Source organism: Bombina bombina, chromosome 9 (genome assembly GCF_027579735.1).
Source record: "Bombina bombina isolate aBomBom1 chromosome 9, aBomBom1.pri, whole genome shotgun sequence".
Classification (NCBI taxonomy): domain Eukaryota; kingdom Metazoa; phylum Chordata; class Amphibia; order Anura; family Bombinatoridae; genus Bombina; species Bombina bombina.
The window spans coordinates 149,932,183-149,951,599 of NC_069507.1; the positions used below are offsets into that span (position 1 = coordinate 149,932,183).

General features: G+C 42.3%; 1 protein-coding gene across 1 annotated transcript in view; it reads left to right on the top strand.

Annotated features, from left to right (window-relative positions):
- LOC128640465 (cilia- and flagella-associated protein 46-like) overlaps positions 1–19,417 on the top strand; it is a 638,812-nt gene that overhangs the window by 612,927 nt on the left and 6,468 nt on the right. Inside the window, exons 66-67 of the mRNA XM_053692944.1 lie at positions 245–381; positions 895–975. Of these exons, the coding sequence (XP_053548919.1) occupies positions 245–381; positions 895–975 (218 nt within the window). The remainder of the gene's footprint in view (positions 1–244; positions 382–894; positions 976–19,417) is intronic.

Here is a 19,417-nt window from a genome sequence, read left to right on the forward strand (position 1 = left end):
TAACATTACGCCATACATACATTTTAAAAATGTAGAATAAATTAACCTTACCTTACAAAAAGATGCTAACATATTTTTATCTTTGCCACATGATCATCCTTTAAATATGGAACTAATTTTAGTATACAGTATGTTTCAGGCATATTTTAACTTGTTTCATTTTCTTTTTTGTGTGTGTGTATGTTTTTTCCAATAGTCTGAAATATATAATCATATACTTATTCTTTTATGACATTTACTTTAGTAAAATATACATGGCATTGGAGAGACCTGTGGAAACAGCTATCTTGCTCAGTGTCTCAGGTATTCGTTCTGTCATGCTCAATCAGTGGCATACATCTCTGGACCAGAATGCTAAAAGACTTGACTTTTTGTCAGAAAGTAAGTAGTTTTTTGTCCATATGTATCTTATTCTTAAAATAAGTTTAGTCATTTAGAATTGGAATAGTGTATTTTAAATTACATAAAAGCATTGACAATGTAACATATAGTTTGAGTGAACACAAAATCTTTATGAGAGCCCAGCACCAAACTTGATGCCCGTAAAAATGGGATATCTGCAGACACCCCAAACACATCAATAAGCAAACGTCCACAGCACTAAAGTTAAACAATCTTGTGGTTATTAGTGCATCTTCAGGCAAGGCACAATAAAATAAGCAGTGTTTTGGTTTCTTTGCCCTTAATCATGCTTCCTTAAGCATGATTAAGGGTGAAGAACCTGAAACGTCACTTGTTTTGTTGTGCCTTGCTTGAAGATGCAGTAATAAACACAAGATTGTTTGCTTAACTTTGATGCTGTGGATCTTATTGTTGAGTGAAAAAAACAGTTCATTTAATGCAATTTGCTTTACATTACTTTTTTATATTAAAATGTACTTCTATATTGTGTAGATTTGTTAGAGCTTGGAAAGACAACAGGACAGACAATTCATTATCAGAGAAAATTTGGAAGTGAATGTGAGTCGTCAGAAGGTAAGAGCATTCAAAAAGTAGGTTGGAATAACCTGAACAAAAAGTAATTGTGGTAGGTTTATTAAGTAGCAGATGCTGCATTCTACGCCCATCGTTTCAGGCTTGCCTGAAATGGAATTGAAGAAGCTGCTCCTTTTAGGTGGCGGACTGAAATCATCCCGATCAGATACGATCAGGATGATTGACACCCCCTGCTAGTGGCCGATTGGCCACCGTTGATTAGGGGATGGCATGGCACAAGTATTTCACTAGAAATTTAGCGAGGTCGAGCGTATATATTTCGCTATAGCGAATCATGTCCGCTCGACTTATGGTAATTCTACCCCATTGTGTTTAGATGGGTGTAACTGGGTCACACTGATGCTAAGATGAAAGTTTTTTTAACCCCTTACTGGTGCTGGTTTGTGAAGTTCCTTATCTTCACACAGGGCACCTCCTTGGATTTTTGATATTCATCTTGTGACACAAGTGTTGCCCGTACACACATCAGTGACATTGTTGTCCTTGTAAATAGCTGTATGGTGCATTTTAGTTTTTAGCGTACATAGTGCAGAGTAAAATCTGTACATTTTTGCAATAACCGCACTCTATATTATTCCTGAGGTCTTTTTATATTTGTTATGTAAGTGTTTAAGCTGCAAAATATAAAGCTTCTGCCCTCTATCATGCAAGCTAAACTGAAGCGTAAGGTACAGCTGTCAAAAGGTGGCAACGTCACTGATCTCTGAATGTGCACAGCTTCTGTCACAGGGTGCAAGTTTACGTATACTCCAAGATGGAGGGATCAAATATGAAGATATGGATCTTCACTAACTGGCCCCTGTAATGGCTTAAAATAAGAGAACAGCTTTGAAGAGAGCTGCAGTCCCAGGAGGGAAAACATGGTGAGTAGTGATGTCCCGAACTGTTCGCCCGCGAACGGTTCACAGCGAACATAGGTTGTTCGCGTTTGTGGGCGAACACATGGCGATGTTCGATCCGCCCCTATGTGTCATCATTGTGGAAACTTTGACCCTTTATGTCACAGCCGCCTGACACATTAGAGCCAATCAACATCAGACACTCCCTCACAGACACTCCCAGCTACTCGGAATCCGCCATTTTAGACTCATAACGACCTTGCTTTTTTAATGAGAGGACGTGTTGTGTTTTTGCTCCTGACATTAATAGGAAAAACATAGCTAGGCTAGTGTATTTACAGTCCAGAAGGACTCAACTCATCTCTGCTGCAAGCACAGCACCCCAAAAAGCCCTTTTTAGGGCTATATTTCGTGCCGTTTTTTTTTTGTTTGTTTTTTATTAGCATTTGCCTGGCTTTCAGCTGTGTGTTTAAGGCTCACAGCATATGCTGTGACTACTGCCACCACTGATATCTCCCTAACAACATTAGTTTAAATTTAACTAACCCAAAAATATAATTATTTTTCTAGTGTAATTTTTTTTTCATTTTCTATCAGGCCAGTGTCACACAGCATATACTCTGGTTCATTGCTCTGTGCCAGCCAGCAGCCAGCAGTGTTAATATCCGTTTATAACATTATTTTTAATTTAAAAAAAAAACACAAAAAAAATTTTTTCTAGTGTAATCTAATTACATTTACTATCATGCCTGTGTCTGTCAGGCTCACTCAGCATTAATATACCTCTTTTTTTCAGTCTTTTGGTTAATTGGTCTGTGCCAGGCAGCCACCCAGCACTCATATCTATTTTTCTTTCACCTTAATTTTAATATAAAAAAAAAAAAAGTTTAAATTTGTTTGCTAGTGTAATCAAATCTAATTTTCTATCCGGCCTGTGTGTTTTGCTGACATAGAGAGCCTACTGTGTTTACTTGCTGCCCTCCCTAGTCTATGAGCCATGACTCATATGTGTTTAACCTTTTTTTAATTCCCCCCCCCAAAAAAATAATTTCAATCATTTTTCTAGTGTAATCTAATAGTATTTTCTATCAGGTGTGTGTGTATCCGACATACATAGCCTACTGTTTTTAATAGCTGCCCTTCCAAGGCTATCAGCCACGACTCATATGTATGTGCTTAACCTTTTTCTTAAAATTTCCAAAAAAAAGTCTTTAAATCATTATGCTAGTGTAATCTAATTGTATTTTCTATCAGGCCTGTATCTAACTGTCTATCTGACTTACACAGCATACTGTTGTTATAATTGCTGCCCTACGTAGCAGCCAGCTAGTGCGACCACTCATAGAGTCATATGTGCATTGCACTTCTTAACATAATTTTAATATTAAAATCTAAAATTTTAAAATATTTTGCTAGTGTAATGTAACTTAATTTTCTATCAGTCCTGTGTTTTTGTCACTTACACAGCATACTGTGTTAAATTACTGCCCTACCTACCATCCACGACTCATATCTGCCAGCCTGTCTGCCAGGCCCAAGTAGCCAATTAGTGGCACCAATCATAATTCTTGTAACAGTAATAAAAAAAAAAAAAACATAATTTTTTGGACTGCAAATATTCAGTCTCCTAGGGCCATTGAATTTCATTTACCTCCTGCCTGCCACTGCCAGCCTTTTGTGCCAGGCCGTCTAGCCAACTATTTACACCAATCATAATTGTTGTCACAGTCAGACAGTATAGTTATTAATTTAAATAAAAAAAAATTTTAGTGTTGATCTTAACCCTCAGTTTGCTCGTGCCTTTGAATTGCACTTTTCTACAGCCTTCCAAGCCTGTGTGCCAGGCCTACTTCAAAAATATTTACACCAATCATATTTGTTGTGACAGTATTCTAATAATTAAAAATTAAAATTTTTGGTAATAGTTGCTGTGATTTGAATCGTCAGTTTGCTGGTGCCATTGAAACGCACTTTCCTCCTGCCTTGCAGCCTGCTGTGAGCCAGGCCCCCACCTAGCCAATTGTTGTCAGCAATCATATTTCTGTTAACAGTATTGCAAAAATTGTCAATCATCACTGTTTAGACTGTCAGTAATCAGTCTCCTAGTGTCCTTGAATTGCATCTCCCTCCTGCCTGCCATCCTTTTGTGCCAGGCCGTCTTGCCAACTATTTACACCAATCCTAATTTTTTGTCACAGTATAGTTACTAATTAAAATTAAAAAAATATTTATTGTTGATGATCTTAACCCTCAGTTTGCTCGTGCCTTTGAATTGCAGTTTTCTACAGCCTTCCAAGCCTGTGTGCCAGGCCTACTTAAAAAATATTTACACCAATCATATTTGTTGTGACAGTATTCTAATAATTAAAAATTAAAATTTTTGTTAATAGTTGCTGTGATTTGAATCGTCAGTTTGCTGGTGCCATTGAAACGCACTTTCCTCCTGCCTTGCAACCTGCTGTGAGCCAGGCCCCCACCTAGCCAATTGTTGTCAGCAATCATATTTCTGTTAACAGTATTGCAAAAATTGTCAATCATCACTGTTTAGACTGTCAGTAATCAGTCTCCTAGTGTCCTTGAATTGCATCTCCCTCCTGCCTGCCATCCTTTTGTGCCAGGCCGTCTTGCCAACTATTTACACCAATCCTAATTTTTTTGTCACAGTATAGTTACTAATTATAATTAAAAAAATCTTTATTGTTGATGATCTTAACCCTCAGTTTGCTCGTGCCTTTGAATTCAGTTTTCTACAGCCTTCCAAGCCTGTGTGCCAGGCCTACTTAAAAAATATTTACACCAATCATATTTGTTGTGACAGTATTCTAATAATTAAAAATTAAAATTTTTGGTAATAGTTGCTGTGATTTGAATCGTCAGTTTGCTGGTGCCATTGAAACGCACTTTCCTCCTGCCTTGCAGCCTGCTGTGAGCCAGGCCCCCACCTAGCCAATTGTTGTCAGCAATCATATTTCTGTTAACAGTATTGCAAAAATTGTCAATCATCACTGTTTAGACTGTCAGTAATCAGTCTCCTAGTGTCCTTGAATTGCATCTCCCTCCTGCCTGCCATCCTTTTGTGCCAGGCCGTCTTGCCAACTATTTACACCAATCCTAATTTTTTGTCACAGTGTAGTTACTAATTAAAATTAAAAAAATCTTTATTGTTGATGATCTTAACCCTCAGTTTGCTCGTGCCTTTGAATTGCAGTTTTCTACAGCCTTCCAAGCCTGTGTGCCAGGCCTACTTAAAAAATATTTACACCAATCATATTTGTTGTGACAGTATTCTAATAATTAAAAATTAAAATTTTTGGTAATAGTTGCTTTGATTTGAATCGTCAGTTTGCTGGTGCCATTGAAACGCACTTTCCTCCTGCCTTGCAGCCTGCTGTGAGCCAGGCCCCCACCTAGCCAATTGTTGTCAGCAATCATATTTCTGTTAACAGTATTGCAAAAATTGTCAATCATCACTGTTTAGACTGTCAGTAATCAGTCTCCTAGTGTCCTTGAATTGCATCTCCCTCCTGCCTGCCATCCTTTTGTGCCAGGCCGTCTTGCCAACTATTTACACCAATCCTAATTTTTTGTCACAGTATAGTTACTAATTAAAATTAAAAAAATCTTTATTGTTGATGATCTTAACCCTCAGTTTGCTCGTGCCTTTGAATTCAGTTTTCTACAGCCTTCCAAGCCTGTGTGCCAGGCCTACTTAAAAAATATTTACACCAATCATATTTGTTGTGACAGTATTCTAATAATTAAAAATTAAAATTTTTGGTAATAGTTGCTGTGATTTGAAACCTCAGTTTGCTGGTGCCATTGAATAGCACTTTCTCTTGTTAAGTGTAGTCAGTCCACGGGTCATCCATTACTTATGGAATATATCTCTTCCTAACAGGAAGCTGCAAGAGGATCACCCAGCAGAGCTGCTACATAGCTCCTCCCCTCACATGTCATATTCAGTCATTCTCTTGCAGCCTAACTAGATAGGTCGCTGTGAGAGGTCTGTGGTGTTTTTTAACTTAGTTTATTTCTACAATCAAAAGTTTGTTATTTTAAATGGCACCGGAGTGTGCTGTTTATTCTCAGGCAGCATTAGAAGAAGAATCTGCCTGCGTTTTCTATGATCTTAGCAGACGTAACTAAGATCCACTGGCTGTTCTCATCTGAGGAGTGAGGTAACTTCAGAGAAGGGGAATAGCATGCAGGACCCCCCTGCAAATGAGGTATGTGCAGTAATTATTTTTCTGAGGAATGGAATTGACTGAGAAAATACTGCTGATACCAATGTAAAGTAAGTTCAGCCTTAAATGCAGTGATAGCGACTGGTATTAGGCTGATGAGTGTGTGTACACTGAATGTATTTTTCTAAGGAATGGAATTGACTCTGAAAATACTGTTAATACTGAAATAATGTATGAGCCTTAACTGCAGTAAAAGCGACTGGTAGCAGGCTTATTAATAACAATTCATAACTTTTCAAATGTATGTTTAAAACGTTTACTGGAATGTTAATCGTTTTTTGTGAGGTACTTGGTGATAAAACTTATTGGGGCATGATTTTTACCACATGGCCATCTTTGTTTTCTGCATAGAAACAGTTTTCTGAGCTTCCCCACTATTGTAATATGAGTGAGTGGGAGGGGCCTATTTTAGCGCTTTTTTGCGCAGTAAAAATTCAGTCACAATCTACTTCATCCTCCATGATCCAGATCGTCTCTAGAGAGCTCAGGGGTCTTCAAAATTCATTTTGAGGGAGGTAATCAGTCACAGCAGACCTGTGACAGTGTGTTTTGACTGTGAGAAAAACGTTAATTATTAAATTGTTAATCCGTTTTTGGGTATTAAGGGGTTAATCATCCATTTGCTGGTGGGTGCAATCCTTTGCTAACTTAATACATTTACTGTGAAAAATTGGTTACTATAACTATTTTGGTTCATTGTTATTTCAACTGTGACAGCTTTTTGTGCTTCTTAAAGGCACAGTAGCGTTTTTTATATTGCTTGTAAATTTATTTAGAAAAGTATTTCCAAGCTTGCTAGTCTCATAGCTAGTCTGTTTAAACATGTCTGACACAGATGAATCTCTTTGTTCACTATGTTTAAAGGCCAATGTGGAGCCCAATAGAAATTTATGTACTAATTGCATTGATGCTACTTTAAATAAAAGTCAATCTTTACATGTAAAGAAATTATCACCAGACAACGAGGGGGAAGTTATGCCGACTAACTCTCCTCACGTGTCAGTACCTTCGCCTCCCGCTCAGGAGGTGCGTGATTTTGTGGCGCCAAGTACATCAGGGAGGCCCTTACAAATCACTTTGCAAGACATGGCTACTGTTATGACAGAAGTATTATCTAAATTGCCAGAATTAAGAGGCAAGCGCGATAGCTCTGGGTTAAGGACAGAGCGCGCGGATGAGGTGAGAGCCATGTCAGATACTGCGTCACAGTTTGCAGAACGTGAAGACGGAGAGCTTCATTCTGTGGGTGACGGATCTGATCCAGGGAGACTGGATTCAGAGATTTCTAATTTTAAATTTAAGCTTGAGAACCTCCGCATATTGCTAGGGGAGGTATTAGCGGCTCTGAATGATTGTAACACGGTTGCAATTCCAGAAAAATTATGTAGGTTGGATAGATACTATGCGGTACCGGTGTGTACTGACGTGTTTCCTATACCTAAAAGGCTTACAGAGATTATTAGCAAGGAGTGGGATAGACCTGGTGTGCCCTTTTCCCCTCCTCCCATATTTAGGAAAATGTTTCCTATAGATGCCACCACACGAGACTTATGCAGACGGTCCCTAAGGTGGAGGGAGCAGTTTCTACTTTAGCTAAGCGTACCACTATCCCGGTGGAGGATAGTTGTGCCTTTTCAGATCCAATGGATAAGAAATTAGAGGGTTACCTTAAGAAAATGTTTGTTCAACAAGGTTTTATCTTAAAGCCCCTTGCATGCATTGCGCCTGTCACTGCTGCGGCGGCATTCTGGTTTGAGTCTCTGGAAGAGGCCATTCGCACAGCTCCATTGGATGAAATTATGAACAAGCTTAAAACACTTAAGCTAGCTAACGCATTTGTTTCTGATGCCGTCGTACATTTAACCAAACTTACGGCTAAGAACTCCGGATTCGCCATCCAAGCGCGCAGAGCGCTATGGCTTAAATCCTGGTCAGCTGACGTGACTTCTAAATCTAAATTGCTTAATATTCCTTTCAAAGGGCAGACCTTATTCGGGCCCGGCTTGAAAGAAATTATAGCTGACATTACGGGAGGTAAGGGCCATGCTCTACCTCAGGACAGGGCCAAATCAAAGGCCAAACAGTCTAATTTTCGTGCCTTTCGTAACTTCAAGGCTGGAGTAGCATCAACTTCCTCCGCTCCAAAACAGGAAGGAGCTGTTGCTCGTTACAGGCAGGGCTGGAAAGTTAACCAGTCCTGGAACAAGGGCAAGCAGGCCAAGAAACCTGCTGCTGCCTCCAAGACAGCATGAAGAGAGGGCCCCCTATCCGGAAACGGATCTAGTGGGGGGCAGACTTTCTCTCTTCGCCCAGGCTTGGGCAAGAGATGTCCAGGATCCCTGGGCATTGGAGATCATATCTCAGGGATATCTCCTGGACTTCAAAACTTCTCCTCCACGAGGGAGATTTCATCTTTCAAGGTTATCAGCAAACCAAATAAAGAAAGAGGCGTTTCTACGCTGTGTACAAGACCTTTTACTAATGGGGGTGATCCACCCAGTTCCGCGGACGGAACACGGGCAGGGATTCTATTCAAATCTATTTGTGGTTCCCAAGAAAGAGGGAACCTTCAGACCAATCTTGGACTTAAAAATCCTAAACAAATTTCTAAGAGTTCCATCATACAAAATGGAAACTATTCGAACCATCCTTCCCATGATCCAAGAGGGTCAGTACATGACCACAGTGGATTTAAAGGATGCCTAACTTCACATACCGATTCACAAGGATCATTATCGGTACCTAAGATTTGCTTTCCTAGACAGGCATTACCAGTTTGTAGCTCTTCCCTTCGGATTAGCTACGGCTCCAAGAATCTTTACAAAAGTTCTGGGCTCACTTCTGGCGGTACTAAGACCGCGAGGCATAGCGGTGACTCCGTACCTAGACGACATTCTGATACAAGCGTCAAGTTTTCAAACTGCCAAGTCTCATACAGAGATAGTTCTGGCATTTCTGAGGTCGCATGGGTGGAAGGTGAACGTGGAAAAGAGTTCTCTATTACCACTTACAAGAGTTCCCTTTCTAGGGACTCTTATAGATTCTGTAGAGATGAAAATTTACCTGACAGAGGCCAGGTTATCAAAACTTCTAAATGCTTGCCGTGTCCTTTATTCCATTCCACACCCGTCAGTAGCTCAGTGCATGGAAGTAATCGGCTTAATGGTAGCGGCAATGGACATAGTACCATTTGCGCGCCTGCATCTCAGACCGCTGCAATTGTGCATGCTAAATCAGTGGAACGGGGATTACTCAGATTTGTCCCCCCTACTAAGTCTGGATCAAGAGACCAGAGATTCTCTTCTATGGTGGCTCTCTCGGCCACATCTGTCCAAGGGGATGACCTTTCGCAGGCCAGATTGGACGATTGTAACAACAGACGGCAGCCTTCTAGGCTGGGGCGCAGTCTGGAACTCCCTGAAAGCTCAGGGATTATGGACTCAGGAGGAGAAACTCCTCCCAATAAATATTCTGGAATTAAGAGCAATATTCAATGCTCTCCTAGCTTGGCCTCAGTTAGCAACTCTGAGGTTCATCAGATTTCAGTCGGACAACATCACGACTGTGGCTTACATCAACCATCAAGGGGGAACCAGAAGTTCCCTAGCGATGTTGGAAGTCTCAAAGATAATTCGCTGGGCAGAGTCTCACTCTTGCCACCTGTCAGCAATTTACATCCCAGGCGTAGAGAACTGGGAGGCGGATTTTCTAAGTCGCCAGACTTTTCATCCGGGGGAGTGGGAACTTCATCCGGAGGTCTTTGCTCAACTGATTCTTCGTTGGGGCAAACCAGATCTGGATCTCATGGCGTCTCGCCAGAACACCAAGCTTCCTTGTTACGGATCCAGGTCCAGGGACCCGGGAGCGGTGCTGATAGATGCTCTGACAGCCCCTTGGGTCTTCAACATGGCTTATGTGTTTCCACCATTCCCGATGCTTCCTCGTTTGATTGCCAAGATCAAACAGGAGAGAGCTTCGGTGATTCTGATAGCGCCTGCGTGGCCACGCAGGACCTGGTATGCAGACCTAGTGGACATGTCGTCCTGTCCACCGTGGTCTCTGCCTCTGAGACAGGACCTTCTAATTCAGGGTCCTTTCAAACATCCAAATCTAATTTCTCTGAGGCTGACTGCATGGAGATTGAACGCTTGATTCTATCAAAGCGTGGCTTCTCGGAGTCGGTTATTGATACCTTAATACAGGCTAGGAAGCCTGTTACCAGAAAAATTTACCATAAGATATGGCGTAAATATTTATATTGGTGCGAATCCAAGAGTTTCTCATGGAGTAAGGTTAGGATTCCTAGGATATTGTCTTTTCTACAAGATGGTTTAGAAAAGGGCTTATCTGCTAGTTTGTTAAAGGGACAGATTTCTGCTCTGTCTATTCTTCTACACAAACGTCTGGCTGAAGTTCCAGACGTTCAAGCTTTTTGTCAGGCTTTAACTAGGATTAAGCCTGTGTTTAAGACTGTTGCTCCGCCGTGGAGCTTAAACTTAGTTCTTAATGTTCTTCAAGGCGTTCCATTTGAACCCCTTCATTCCATTGATATCAAGCTGTTATCCTGGAAAGTTTTGTTTTTGATGGCTATTTCCTCGGCTCGAAGAGTCTCTGAGTTATCTGCCTTACATTGTGATTCTCCTTATCTGATTTTTCATTCAGACAAGGTAGTTCTGCGTACTAAACCTGGGTTCTTACCTAAGGTAGTTACTAACAGGAATATCAATCAAGAGATTGTTGTTCCATCACTGTGTCCTAACCCTTCTTCAAAGAAGGAACGACTTTTGCATAATTTGGACGTAGTCCGTGCCCTGAAGTTCTATTTGCAGGCAACTAAAGATTTTCATCAAACTTCTTCCCTGTTTGTCGTTTACTCTGGACAGAGAAGATGTCAAAAGGCTTCGGCTACCTCTCTCTCTTTTTGGCTTCGTAGCATAATACGTTTAGCCTATGAGACTGCTGGACAGCAGCCTCCTGAAAGGATTACAGCTCATTCTACTAGAGCTGTGGCTTCCACCTGGGCCTTTAAAAATGAGGCCTCTGTTGAACAGATTTGCAAGGCTGCGACTTGGTCTTCGCTTCACACCTTTTCAAAATTTTACAAATTTGACACTTTTGCTTCTTCGGAGGCTATTTTTGGGAGAAAGGTACTTCAGGCAGTGGTTCCTTCCATTTAAGTTCCTGCCTTGTCCCTCCCATCATCCGTGTACTTAAGCTTTGGTATTGGTATCCCACAAGTAATGGATGATCCGTGGACTGGATACACTTAACAAGAGAAAACATAATTTATGCTTACCTGATAAATTTATTTCTCTTGTAGTGTAGTCAGTCCACGGCCCGCCCTGTCTTTAAGGCAGACCTAAATTTTAATTAAACTCCAGTCACCACTGCACCCTATGGTTTCTCCTTTCTCGTCTGCTTTGGTCGAATGACTGAATATGACATGTGAGGGGAGGAGCTATGTAGCAGCTCTGCTGGGTGATCCTCTTGCAGCTTCCTGTTAGGAAGAGATATATTCCATAAGTAATGGATGACCCGTGGACTGACTACACTACAAGAGAAATAAATTTATCAGGTAAGCATAAATTATGTTTTCCTCCTGCCTTGCAGCCTGCTGTGAGCCAGGCCCACCTAGCCAATTGTTGTCAGCAATCATATTTCTTTTAACAGTATTGCAAAAATTGTCAATCATCACTGTTTTGACTGTCATTAATCAGTCTCCTAGTGTCCTTGAATTGCATCTCCCTCCTGCCTGCCATCCTTTTGTGCCAGGCCGTCTTGCCAACTATTTACACCAATCCTAATTGTTGTCACAGTATAGTTACTAATTTAAATAAAAAAAATCTTGATGGTTGATCTTAATCCTCATTTTGCTTGTGCCATTGAATTGCACTTTTCTACTGCCTGCCAGCCTGTGTGCCAGGCCCAACTATCCAATTAGTGCTAGCAATCATATTTCTTTTAACAGTATTGGAATTTTTGTTAATCATAACTGTTTTGACTGTGATTCTTCAGTCTACTAGTGCCCTTGAATTGCATTTTCCTCCTGCCTGCCTGTGTGTCAGTCCCAACTAGCCAATTAGTGCCACCACTCATATTTATTGTAACAGGATTGGAATTTTTGTTAATCATAACTGTTTTGACTGTGATTCTTCAGTCTCCTAGTGCCATTGAATTGCAGTTTCCTTTCTCCCAGCGTGTGTGCCAGACAGGTTCATTTGCCAAATAGTGCCAAACAATCATATTTGTTGCCACAGTACTAGTAATATTTAAAAAAATTAACAATTTGTGATTTTTAAAACATCTGTCTTTTTTGTTGTTGTCAGTCCCACAGCGTATACTGTGCCCACTTTCACAGTGCCACCACTCAATTGGTGTAATAGTATTGTTAGTGTCCATTTAAAAAAAAATGACAGGCAGAGGCAGGCCACCCCGCAGGTTCCGTGGTCGTGGTGCTGTGATTCCTTTAGACCCTACAAATATGCACATTGTTCAGACGCCGGGTGCCAGGGGGGATGCAAAAACTTCTGAGGAGGACCTAGTTGAATGGCTAACACAGGAAACCCAATCTTCTTCAGCTTCCGCTGCTAGTACCTCCTAACCTTGACGCACCATCTAAGTCCAGCTGTGCTTTGGGCAGGTCTCAAGTGACCAGTGACACTCCGCCGCCTGTCGCCACCACCAACACTAGCACCACAGCCGCTTCACTTGATCTGTCACAGGAGTTATTGACACATCATTTTGAAGAAATGAGTGATGCGCAACCATCATTGACAGAGGATGTAGATAATAGTGATCAGTCTCAGTCAGGCAGCATTACCGACATGGAGGTACGGTGTGATGATGATGGTGATGTTGTACCCGCTGCTGCTTCCTTTCTTGATGTTTCAGATACAAGTGAAGCGGTTGATGATGTGTCGGTGGATGTCACGTGGGTGCCTGCTAGAAGAGAAGAAGAAGAGGGGGAAAGTTCAGATGGGGAGACAGAGAGGAGGAGGAGGAGGAGGAGGAGGAGGAGGAGACGATTTGGAAGCACGGGGAGGTCGTCTCAAGGAGCTAGTGGCACAGTCAGACAGCATGCATCGTCACCAGGGGTCAGCCAGACAGCCCGCCGACGCCCATCAACGCATGCTGTTGCCACCACCAGAATTCCGTCATCGCAGAGCTCAGCAGTGTGGCATTTTTTTTTGTGTGTCTGCCTCTGACAACAGTGATGCCATTTGCAACCTGTGCCAAAAGAAACTGAGTCGTGGGAAGTCCAACAGCCACCTAGGTACAACTGCTTTGCGAAGGCACATGGTCTCCCATCACAAAGGCCGATGGGAAGAACACATGAGTAGAAGCAGCACACAAAGGAAGAACACATGAGTAGAAGCAGCACACAAAGTGAAAGCCGCCCTCCTCCTCCTGCTCCAGCATCTTCAGCCACGTCAACCAGTGCTGTCCTCCTTGCCCCCTCTCAACCATCCTCCACTCAGTCTCTCTTACGTAGCAGTTCCTGGTCATCTGCCCACAGTCAGGTGTCTGTCAAGGACATGTAAGAAGCCAATTTCTCAAGGTCACCCCCTTGCCCGGCTTCTGACAGCTGGCTTGTCTGAACTCTTAGCCCGCCAGCTTTTACCATACAAGCTGGTGGAGTCTGATGCTTTCAAAAAATTTGTATCTATTGGGACACCGCAGTGGAAGGTACCTGGCAGAAATTTCTTTTCACAAAAGGCAATCCCAAACCTGTACTCTGTTGTGAGAAAGGAAGTTATGGCACGTCTGGCACACAGCGTTGGGGCAAGGGTCCATATGACCACGGATAGCTGGTCTGCAAAGCATGGTCAGGGCAGGTATATCACCTACACTGCGCATTGGGTAAACCTGCTGACTTCTGACAAGCATGGAATGCGTGGCTCTGCAGAAGAGTTGGTGACACCGCCACGACTTGCAGGCAGGCCTGCTGCTACCTCCTCTACTCCTCCTACTCCATCCTCTTCCATAACCTCTTCCTCGGCTGAGTCCTCTTCAACTTCTGCGTCTTGCTCCACATCTATGGCACCCCCCAGCTCCCCAGGTACTATGCTACATCCCGGGTACGGCAGTGTCACGCCGTCTTGGGGTTGACTTGCCTGAAAGCGGAGAGTCACACCGCACCAGCACTACTGACCGCCCTGAACGCACAGGTGGATCAGTGGCTGACTCCGCACCAACTGGAGATTGGCAAGGTTGTTTCTGACAATGGAAGTAATTTGGTGGCGGCATTGAAATTTGGCAAGTTGACACATGTGCCGTGCATGGCACATGTGTGTAATCTGATTGTACAACGATTTGTCCATAAGTACCCAGGCTTACAGGACGTCCTGAAGCAGGCCAGGAAGGTGTGTGGCCATTTCAGGCGTTCCTACACGGCCATGGGCACTTGTCTGATATCCAGCGTCGAAACAACCTGCCAGTGAGGCGCTTGATTTGTGACAGCCCGACACGGTGGAATTCAACACTCCTAATGTTTGACCGCCTGCTCCAACAAGAAAAAGCTGTTAATGAGTATTTGTATGACCGGGGTGCTAGGACAGCCTCTGGGGAGCTGGGGATATTTTTGCCAAATTACTGGACGCTCATGCGCAATGCCTGTAGGCTCATGCGTCCTTTTGAGGAGGTGACAAACCTTGTCAGTCGCACCGAAGGCACAATCAGCGACATCATACCATTTGTTTTCTTCCTGGAGCGTGCCTTGCGAAGAGTGCTGGATCAGGCAGTAGATGAGCGTGAAGAGGAAGAGGAAGAGTTGTGGTGTCCATCACCCCCACAAACAGCCGAATCAGCATTGCTTGCTGGACCTGCGGCAACGCAGGAAGAGGATTGTGAGGAAGAGGAGTCAGAGGAGGAATGTGGCTTTGGGGAGGATGAGGAGGAGGAAGACCGAGCACAACAGTCATCCCAGGGTGCTCGTTGTTGTCACCTCTCTGGTACCTGTGGTGTTGTACGTGGCTGGGGGGAAGAACATACCATCAGTGAGATCAGTGAGATCAGTGAGGAGGAGGAACGCGACATGATTAGCTCAGCATCCAACCTTGTTCAAATGGGTTCTTTCATGCTGTCGTGCCTGTTGAGGGACCCTCGTATAAAAAAGCTGAAGGAGAACGACCTGTACTGGGTGTCCACGCTCCTCGACCCCCGGTATAAGCATAAAGTGCCTGAAATGTTACCAAATTCCCGCAAGTCGGAAAGGATGGAGCATTTTCATAATAAATTAAAAACTATGCTTTATACAGCGTATAAGAGTGATGTCACAGCACCACGGGAATGTAACAGGGGAAGAGATGAAATTAATCCTCCTCCTCCCGCGACCACGGCGGCAAGGACCGGGCGCTTTCCTGACGTCTTGTTGATGGAGGACATGCGTACCTTTTTAACTCCCATGCACCATCAGAGCCTTTCGGGATCCAGCCTTAGAGAAAGACTCAACTGACAGGTAGCAGACTACCTAGCTTTAACTGCGGATCTCGACACTCTCAGGAGCGATGGACCCCTTGACTACTGGGTGTGCAGGCTGGACTTGTGGCCTGAGCTATCCCAATTTGCAATGGAACTTCTGGCCTGCCCCGCTTCAAGTGTCCTGTCCGAAAGGACTTTTAGTGCAGCAGGAGGTTTTGTCACTGAGAAGAGAAGTCGTCTAGGTCAAAAAAGCCTTGACTATCTCACTTTTATAAAAATGAATGAGGGCTGGATCCCGAAGGGACTGACATTGGGCGATACATTTGAATAAAAAACTACTGATGATGATATGAGCTGCCTTGGGCTACAACTGGTACACAGGCTGGCCTTTTTTTTTTGGTTATAAAGACAGAGGACTTGCTTGACTTATCCGCCAACAACTAGTGTTCAAGCCACAAGCTTTTAGGGCACTTTATAAATGTTTTACAAACATCGATTTTTCTGGCCGCTGCTACAGCAGTTGCTCCAACAATACCCCAATGTTTCAGTCATTTGTACATTCCTAATTTTTCTGGCCTCTGCTGCATCTCTGTGGGTACAAAACTCAAATAAAAAAAAATAAGGCACATAACACTAGTGATTAAACTGTTACGAATTGTACAACTTTACACACCACTCATATCCGGTGGACCATTCAATTGAACGCAAAATGCAACAAATTTGAAAGAGTAGGACCGACCAAGCATCTTTATCCGTCTCTTGGTTGATCTAAATTATCTCTGTGTTCCATCTATGACATACCTGTACTCTATTGTGCAAAAGGGTGGCATATGTTTTGTTTCATGCTGTTGTGCCTGTTGCGGGTCGTGGCCCATGATATAAAAAGGCTGAAGGAGAACGACCTGTAGTAATGGTTGCCCCATCCAGTTTTTATAAAAATGTTCCTGGTTCCTCTCAATTATCTTTGGGTTTCTAAAATGGATGCCATACCTGTACTCGCTTGTGCAAAAGGATGGCATATGTGGTGGTGTTTCCTGCAGTTGTTTCTGTTGAGGGTGCTGGACCCTCTTATAAAAAAGCTGAAGGTGAACGACCTGGAGTGGGAGTCCAAGCATGGTTTTTGGTGCTATTTCACTTTTACAAACAATTATCTGTGGGTTTCACAAATCAATGCCGTACCAGTACTCTATTGTTCCAAAGTATGCCATATGTTCTCTTTCCTGCTGGTATTTTGTTTGAGGGTCCTGGACACTCTTATAAAAAGGCCTAAGGTGAAAGAGGTGTACTGGGTGTCCACTCATTTTTATTTTCTATTTCTCATTTGACCTAAATTATCTCTGGTTTTGTAAAATCAATGCCGTACCTGTACTCTATTGTTCAAAAGGATGCCATACGTCCTCTTTCCTGCTGGTGTTTTTTTTGAGTGTCCAGGACCATCTTATAAAAAGGCCTAAGGAGAAAGAGGTGTACTGATTGGCCACTCATTTTTATTTTTCTATTTAACAATTGACCAAAATGATCTCTGGGTTTGTAAAATCAATTTTGTACCTGTACTCTATTGTTCAAAAGGATGCCATACGTCCTCTTTCCTGCTGGTGTTTTTTTTGAGGGTCCAGGACCCTCTTATAAAAAGGCCTAAGGAGAAAGAGGTGTACTGGCTGTCCATCGAATCATTTTTTTTATTCAAATTTACATTTTAAATTTTTTTTTATGGGTTTCTAAAATCTATGCCTTTCCTGTACTCTATTGTTCAAAAGTATGCCATATGTCCTCTTTCCTGCTGGTTTTTTGTTTGGAGGGTCCTGGACCCTCTTATAAAAAGGCATTATGGATAAAGAATTGTACCTGGTGTACATCCAATCTTTTTTTTTTAATTCAAATTCACGGTTACAACAAATTATCCCCGGGTTTCTAAAATCAATGCCTTTCCTATAATCTTTTTTTCACAAAGGATGCCATATGTCCTCTTTCCTACTGCTGGTTTTGTTGAGTGTCCTGGAGCCTCTGCTCAAAAGGCCGAAGGATAAAGAAGTGTACTGGGTGTCTATTCAATGTTTTTTTAGATTTCCCGTTTGTAACAATTTTTTTCTGTCTTTCTAAAATCAATGCCTTTCCTGTGATCTATTTTTCAAAAGGATGCCATATGTCCTCTTTCATGCTGTTCTTTCTGTTGAGGCTCCGGGACACTCTTCTAAAAAGGCCTAAGGATAAATAAGTGTACTGGGTGTATAATCTATGTTTTTTTTAGATTTCACGGTTGCAACTAATGATCTCTGTGTTTCTAAAATCAATGCCTTTCCTGTAATCTAATTTTCTAAAGTATGCCATATGTCCTCTTTCATGCTGCTGGTTTTGTGGAGGGTCCTGGAGCCTCTGCTAAAAAGGCCTAAGGATAAATAAGTGTACTTGGTGTATAATCGAAGTTTTTTGTGATTTCACGGTTGCAACTAATGATCTCTGTGTTTCTAAAATCAATGCCTTTCCTGTAATCTAATTTTCTAAAGGATGCCATATGTCCTCTTTCATGCTGCTGGTTTTGTGGAGGGTCCTGGAGCCTCTGCTAAAAAGGCCTAAGGATAAATAAGTGTACTTGGTGTATAATCGAAGTTTTTTGTGATTTCACGGTTGCAACTAATGATCTCTGTGTTTCTAAAATCAATGCCTTTCCTATAATCATTTTTTTCAAAAGGATGCCATATGTCCTCTTTCCTGCTGCTGGTTTTGTCGAGGGTCCTGGAGCCTCTGCTGCGCATAATAAAGAAAAAAAAATTAATTTAACTTGACTTAATAACTGAAGCATGACTTCAGGAGTCAGGTGTGGTCGTAGGTAGTGGTTGTTGTTAGCAGATTATTTTTATTGCAAATTGCAATTGCCACAGCATGCATAAAATGTGCGTCACTAGTCCAAATTTTTTTTTTTTTTTTTCATTCAGGATTAGTTTGGGGTACGGCGCAATATTGGAAACGCAAAAAACAGGTCTCTGTACCCGTTGATATAAGGGGTGACTACTACTGCTTTTACCAGGCTCCTCTTGGATAGCCCCAGAAAGTGTGACTATGAATCCCAAAAAGAAAATTAAATTAAGGTTGAAAACTAACTCCAAAGTAACTTGTAAGACCTGGAGCTCCTCAAACACACGTCCTACCTTAACAGCTATAGGCTCCACAACCCACAAATCTTAACTTTTTCATGCCAATTGATATTGCCACAGCTGGAACAACAGTAAATAACATGTGCGTCACCACAGTCTCCGAAGCTGTTGTCGGATGAATACAAAAACACTGATAAAGTATTCCTTTAGGAGCGCAAAGAGATGGCTACCGGAACACCAGGAACTTCACAAGAGTGGCTGTATTGTGTTTCTGGTGATGTTTGAGACATCTGGGTAGTGTACAGGGAGGGCAAAAATCGTCTCCATCTCTGTGCACCAAAGGACATGACATCCTTGTCATCCATAAGCACATGAAATTGCTGGCATTTTTGTTGCTTCAAGAAGTTCATTTTTTGTGGTGATAGATAGTACTGAATTAAATAAACTTTGGTTTCCTACCATACTCAAGACAATCTTGTATTTCAAAATTCGTACTTGCTGTGGGAAACAGTGGCCTGTCCATACCAGGAAGATGATTTAGACAGAAGTAACAAGATCTGCTTGCAGGTGACACATGTTTATCGTCAATCATCAAAGGGGTTGCATGCAGAATATGGCTGATGGCCCCTTATTCACATGTTTGTCCAGAGCCACAACATTTGCAAACAGCCAGAAGAAAGGTCGTTTCTCACCAGCCTAAGTTGAGCTTCATTTAACAAATGCTGATATTCAAAAAAATAGACAAACAGTGCCTTAAATAACACATTTGCGATATGGATTCACCAGAGCAAGGTCATTGCAAGTACTAAGTTCCCACAATAACAAA